At 51.2% G+C, this 6,892-nt stretch overlaps 1 protein-coding gene across 11 annotated transcripts in view; it reads right to left on the bottom strand.

Moving 5' to 3' along the window:
* ATP2B2 (ATPase plasma membrane Ca2+ transporting 2) overlaps positions 1–6,892 on the bottom strand; it is a 354,796-nt gene that overhangs the window by 45,482 nt on the left and 302,422 nt on the right. For all 11 annotated transcript variants that reach the window (XM_006151983.3, XM_006151984.3, XM_027773234.1 and 8 more), the window contains one exon: positions 5,181–5,395. In XM_006151983.3, coding sequence (XP_006152045.1) covers positions 5,181–5,395 — 215 coding nt within the window. The remainder of the gene's footprint in view (positions 1–5,180; positions 5,396–6,892) is intronic.

Genomic DNA, 6,892 nt, shown 5'->3' with positions numbered 1-6,892 from the left:
TTTTTTGAGAGGTTTTCGCTATAGGGCGCGTGCGCTCGCCAGACAGACAGAGAGAGACAGAGAGACAGAAAGCGAGAAATCACCCCCCAGAGGGGATGGCCACGCCGCAATCCCTTCTCCTCCATTCTCCTCTCGGGATCTTGGGCACGCACGCACACGCACCCGGTGTGAGTTTTAAGCCACCGGGTCCGGGACGCGAACTGGTCGATTACGTGGGAGTCCAGCGACATAGCCATTATGCTAACTGCTGGTTCCCTGGAATTTATTAATTTAGATGACAGAACTAAGCTACTTCCTTTGTGAAAAAAAAACAAAAACAAAAACAAAAAAAACAGGGGAACAAAATAAATTAAGGTTGGATCCTCTCTGATTATTTCAGATATTCTTTTCTTAGAGCCAAACATAAATAAGAATTCCTTCCTTGGTCATCTTATACTGGTACCTGGTTTTCACTGTCACTTCAGTGTCACCAAACGTAAATACATTTACATTATATATGTTTATAGATAAAGGAAAGTGTCTGGAAAAATATCCCACTGTGAATGTTTTCATTTCTTGGTGATAAAATTAGTTTTTTTTATTGACTTTTAAAAACATTTGTAAGTTCTGGGGTGCTGGCAGGTGGCGTGGTGGTTAAAGGCACTGGACTCCCACATAGCTGATCGTGGTTTGAGTCCCAGACCTGGCAGCTTGCTTTCTCACTTTCTCTCTCTCTCTCTTTGTCCCTCTCTGGTCACATTGAAATAAATAAATAAATAAATGGATAAAGAAAGCTATATAAAATAATTCTTTAAAAAAACCCCTAAGTTCTGTTTTTCTGCAACATACCGTAATTGGCATAATAAAACACACAAATTTCATTTAAATACAAATACAGAAAAAGGAAAAAAAAAATCAGCCATAAGCTACTACCCAAAACTGATATGGTAGCTTTCAAAGAATTCGTGGAAAATGGGATTGAAGGATGAAGTTATTTTGATGCAAAGTTTTGAAATCCATGCATAGCTTTTCCTGTAATATGCATGTCCACGAACTTCCTGAAGATGCCCCAAATATCGACATTGTTTCTTTCCCAGTTCACAACAAAAATGGAAGCCTCCTATGCACATTCTGCCCTATTTTCTTCTATTACTTTTCTTTCTCCCTGGCCCCGCTCTATCCTCCTAGCTTCTTCCAGCTTCTCAAGTGAGTAATGCAAATAAGGCTTTTTAAAAACAATTTTCCATTTAACTTTATTCATTTATTTACTCATTTGTTTATTTTGATTTGACCAGAGAAGGACAGACACACAGAGAGAGAAAGAGAGTGAGAAAGTGAGCTGCTGTGCTTGGGACTCGAACTGCAGTCGGCCATGTGGGAATCCAGCACCTTTAACCACCACACCACCTGCCAGCCCCGTAATGCTTTTTCTTTTTTTCTCACTTTTTAACTTTTTGCCATAGGGTGTATGCACTTGCCAAAAAGAGACAGAGAGAGAGAACGGGAAACTAAGAAATCACTCCCTGAGGAGATGGCCATGCCACAATCCCTTCTTCTCTTGGGATCTTGGGCATACATGTGCATGTGCCCTGTGTGTTTTTCAAGTCGATGGGTCTGGGACTCAAACTGCACACTTGACCATATGGAACCCAGTGACTTAACTTCCACACCACCTGCTGGCTCCTCTTAAAATTCTTTTTAGCAAGGTACAAGAAGAATGCAATGAAAGTAATTTTTTAAAATTTGCTATAATTTAATTTTAATTTTAATTTTTTTCTTTTTTTGGAGAGGTTTTTGCTATAGGGCACGTGCGCTCGCCAGCCAGCCAGAGAGAGACAGATAGAAAGTGAGAAATCACTCCCCGGGGGGATGGCCACGCCGCAATCCCTTCTCCTCCATTCTCCTCTTGGGATCTTGGGCATGCATGCACACGTGCCCGGCGTGAGTTTAAGCCACCGGGTCCGGGACGCGAACCATGGTCGACCACATGGGAATCCAGCGACATAGCCATTACGCTAACTGCTGGTCCCTATAATTTTTTTTTTAAAATTTGCTATAGGGTGTGTGCTTGCCAGAGAGAGACAGAGAGATGGAAAGTGAGACGTCATCTCCTGGGGGGGGTGGCCATGCCATGTCCCTTGTTTTTCATTTCTCCTCTCTGGATTTGGGGCATGCAAACGCAGGCACCTCGCATATACTTTAAGCCACTGGGACCAGGACTCGAAGTACAGTCGGCCATGTGGGGACCAGCTCCCTTATCCACCGTGCCATGGGCTGATCCTAGATTAGAATAATTTTAATGAAGGTGTATATTACTTTTTTTAAAAAAGAGTCTTGCCTGTGCTATTGTAGAGTCATTTAAAACTCGCGATAACATGGGAACCAGCAGTTAGCGTAATGGCTATGTCGCTGGACTCCCATGTAGTCAACCGCGGTTCGTGTCCCGGACCCGGTGGCTTAAAACTCACGCCGGGCGCGTGTGCGTGCGTGCCCAAGATCCCGAGAGGAGAATGGAGGAGAAGGGATTGAGGCGTGACCATCCCCCCTGGGGGGTGATTTCTCGCTTTCTGTCTCTATGTCTCTCTCTGTCTGTCTGGCGAGCGCACGCGCCCTACAGTGAAAAATCTCTCAAAAAGAAAAAAAAAACTCGCGATAACAGTAACAATAAACTTACGTTGAATGGAAACCCAGCAGCTTGAATTTGCAATATATTTTACCATTTATAAAGTCCTTTTGCATTTATTTCCTTGTCTGATGTTATACAAATTCTGTGACCTGAGGGGAATTCTAGTAATCCCTTTGGCAACCGAACAAATCTAGGCAAAGTGACTGAACCAGGGTCTGGGACTCGAACCGTGACTAACCATGGGAATCCAGCACCTTAACTGCTATGCTACCTGTTGGTCCAAAAGCTACTGTATTATTAACATTAACTTGACCTGATTCTTTTTATGTTTTATTAATTAATGAAGAGGTTTTTGCCATAGGGTGCATGTGCTCGTTGGGGAGAGAGACAGACAGACAGTGAGAGGGAGAGTGAGAAATCACCCTCCACGGTGAATGGTCACGCTGCAATTTCTTCTCCTCCAAACTACTCCTGTAATCTTGGGCACACGCGCACATTAGAATCATTGTAATGAAGGTGTACATTACTTAAAAAATAAAAAAATAATGTACTGGTGTGATTTTCAAGTCGCTGGGGCTGGGACTAGAACCGCGCTCGGACATGTGGGAGTCTAGTGACATAATCACTATTCCATCTGCTGGCCCCTCTTTTTATGTTTAAAGCAATAATGTGACCACCAGGAAATTCAAGATGCCACACGCGGCCCTCATCCTGCCTCTGTGGGGCTGACTTCGCCGTCCTCACTGTGTGGTTGAGGGTGGTTCCCAGGTCAGGGCTGGGCTCGGGGGTGGAACACGCTGCGTCTCTCAGGTTGGGATGCCCTGCTAGGTTTACAGAGCGACTGCAAAGATGACCAAAGCCCCGGATGCTGGAGCAATGACGTGCAGGAGGCACAGAGGCCTATCCCGCCTGTAGACGATGCCCTTGAACCTGCGCGGTGCAGCACTGGAGGAGGCCGGAGCTAGTGGAGTGGCTGTGGATGCCTTTCTCACGGCCGAGTCACTCCGCCCAGGCCTCCCAAGAGCGCTGTGTAGTGACCTGTTTGGGCTTTGGTTTGTGGGATGGAGTTTCTTTGAGAACCTACGCAGGGAGATGATAAGGGCCGTATCCTTTACACAGAGCTGCCACACGCTGGCACCTGCCTGGAGATCTCTTTTCTGGATGAAATTACATCGGAGAGCCCGGCCCAAATTCCAGCTTGGAAACTGACGGTCGCTGGGCTCTCCGGCGGCTCGGCCGACTTCTCAGAGTGAATGCCTTGTTTGTAAACACGATCACGCCTCTGCTCCTGCGTGGACATCCTGGCACCGGGGCACTGGGGAACAGGAGTCCAGGGCATTGTCCCCAAGGTGGGGAGACCTCGAGGCAAAAGGAAAGGCACGAGACCGGGTTGTAAGAACCTGGGGGCAGCTCAGAGAGGGGCAGACTAGCATCCGGGCTCTGCAGGTGGCCCCAGGCTTTCCCTGAGTTTCGCTTAAAACCCCTTATATTGAGCCGGCCCATGAGCTGGTGGTCAAGGTGCCTGGATCCCACATGGCTGACTGTGCAGTTCTAATCCCAGTGCTGGTGGCTTGAAAAATATGCCAGGTGAGGCCAGCAGATGGCGTAGTGGTTACGTCACTGGACTCCCACATGGCCGACCATGGTTCAAGTACCAGACCCGGTGGCTTGAAAATCACGCCGGGCATGGGCGCGTGTGCACCTAAGATCCCGGGAGGAGAATGGAAGAGAAGGGAGTATGCAGTGGCCACCCCGCTTGGGGGTGATTTCTCACTTTCCGTCTCACTGTCTGTCTGTCTCTCTCGCTGGTGAGCACATATGCCCTAGAGCAAAAATCTCTTAAAAAAAAAACAAACAAAAAGGAAAACATGCCAGGTGCGTGCACACCTAATTCCCAAAGGAGAGGGAAGTGGAGGAGAAGGGACTGTGGCTTGCCCAAGCCCAGAGGGGCACTCTCTCCTTCTCCCTCCTTCTTTCTCCAGCAAGCATACGTACCCTCTAGCAAATTAAAAACCAAACCGAACCAAACCTTCTCATGTTCTCAGTCTATGTCTGAGGGGCAGACACTTGTATAAAGCCTATTTTTGCCTCACTTTTCTCACCCTTCAGAGAGCTATCTCTGATATAAGAACAAAAGTGGGGCCTCTGTGACAGCCAGACGCTGCCGAAGCCTGCAGGAGCAGGAACGCATTTTGGCTTGCACGGTGATGTCTGCACGGTATTCTTTTTAAAAACTGGAGTTGAGCGTCCGTCTCTCAACATCGGGAGAGGTTACATTAAGCCCACACTTCTGGCAGCTTTTGAATCCATGTGCAGATCAGGCCACCCGGGCCTGCCTCCTTACAGGGGACACCGGGCTGGGCGGGATAACGGAGCCCTTTCCCCGGGGTGGGCTCTCCAGTGTGCTGCAAGCCCCTGGCTTCTGCAAAGGTGGCCGAGTGCTGGAGTCCTGGCACATCCGGTCTCTCACTCCCAGCGTGGCCATGTGCTATTTCTTGGCCAGTCTCCTAACCCCAGTGCCCGCCCACTGACCCCCACAGACCCTGACTCGGGCCATCCCCTCCTCCGCGCTCACCTTCACTGAGTAGGCCAGCGAGATGGTGACGGCCAGAGGGAGCCCCTCGGGCACCGCGACCACCAGCACCGTCACGCCGATGATGAAGAACTTGACGAAGTACTGCACATAGACGGGGGTGCACTCGGGCAGCCACGGCTTCTTGTTGACCACGAAGGTGTCCACGGTGAAGTAGAGCACCAGGATGATCACTGTGATAGCGGACATCACCAGGCCTGCAACGTGGGGACGCCGGCTCACCTCGCAGCGGGGCCCGGGGGCGCTGGGGTCGGGATCCCAGCTCGCCCCTCCGCTCTGCTGCGTCTGCGTTTTGTGCCTCGGGACGAGTCCCTGCTGCTCACCGAGCCTCAATCTCCGGATCTGCGCGGGGTGTGTGTGTGTGTGTGTGCGTGCCCTTCACGTGGCTTTTCTAAAGCTCAGATGTGGTCACGCTGGGCCTCGCCTGACACATAGTAGGCGCTCAAGAAAGGCGCGCTGAGTGGCCGCGTGGGTAAAGCAGGGGTGGTTTGCCTGACACATAGTAGGCGCTCAAGAAAGGCGCGCTGAGTGGCCGCGTGGGTAAAGCAGGGGTGGTTTGCACGGAGCTGTCACATACAGTGATGTGAAGTCCGTGTTTACGCGCTCATTTGACACACATCTTTCAGCTACTACAGTGTGCTGGGCACGGACGTTCCTAGTCTGGGAACTAGGGACACCACAGGAAAGGTGGCAGAGTCCCTGACATTCTTGAGGGGGAGGCAGACGAGAGACAAAAACACAGATGCGTGAACAAGGTAATCTCGGGTCTGGCTAAAGGCTGTGAAGAGAAACGCAGGATGGTACGGAAGAGGACGTGATATGGTTACTTTGGCTAGGGTGGTCAGGGAAGGTTTCTTGGAGGAGGTGATGTTTGAGCAGACGCTAGAACGATGAGGAGGGGAAGACGTTCTCAGTAGAGGAAATGATAGGCGGCCTTCTTTATTGGATGAGGAAGCTGAGTCTCAGAGGAGGAAAGGAACTTGCCCAGAGCCACAGGCCAGGGAGAGGCTGTAGCTACAGGACACCCCTGGGGACCTGCCAGATTCCCTGGGGGCCTTCTTGCCAGTTAGCACGCCCAGCCTCCATCAGCTGCATGTTGTGGAGACAGTTCACACTTACAACCTCTCCCGGACAGGGATCTGGGACCACTGGAGTCCCCTTGCCAAAAAGTGCACCGCATCCCCACCTGATGGCCAGTACCTAGAAGTGGACGCAGGGGTCCCCAAACCCAGCTGCCTGTGGGCCAGGTGGGCAGGCCCTGCCATGTGGGTCCAGAGCGCTGGTGGGATTAGGTGAGGCAGAGGTCCCTGGAAGTCTCAGAAGCACCTGGCTTCTCCCCTGGCTCAGACCTGTGCCCCTGACCCCAGCAGGTCCCTCAAGAGCACCTCAGAACGTCCCTTGCCCACCCGTCTCAGCTCTGCTTCCAGGGAGCTGCGTTCGAGAGGGAGAGGCATAGGGCATGTGAGCCCTGTTCTTGGCAGGGGAGGTGCAGGGGCAGGGAGTGGGTTCTCATCGCAACGTCCCCCGAGCGCCTTGTCCCCGAGGAGCCTTCTGCCTGTGTCTGCGTGGTGCTGATGCGATGGCAGGGCTGGAGGAAATCCCTGGGCCACCTCTCCCCACCCCCACCTCCAGCTGCTCTCTCCCTGTCTGACAGTGGCAGGGGGGGGGAGGCGAAAACCCCCGAGCCGCCAGCC

Source organism: Tupaia chinensis, unplaced genomic scaffold (assembly GCF_000334495.1).
Source record: "Tupaia chinensis unplaced genomic scaffold, TupChi_1.0 Scaffold000333_1, whole genome shotgun sequence".
Taxonomy (NCBI): Eukaryota; Metazoa; Chordata; class Mammalia; order Scandentia; family Tupaiidae; genus Tupaia; species Tupaia belangeri.
The sequence above is the reverse complement of the archived record's forward strand: the minus strand, read 5'-3'. Positions and strand labels throughout refer to the sequence as shown.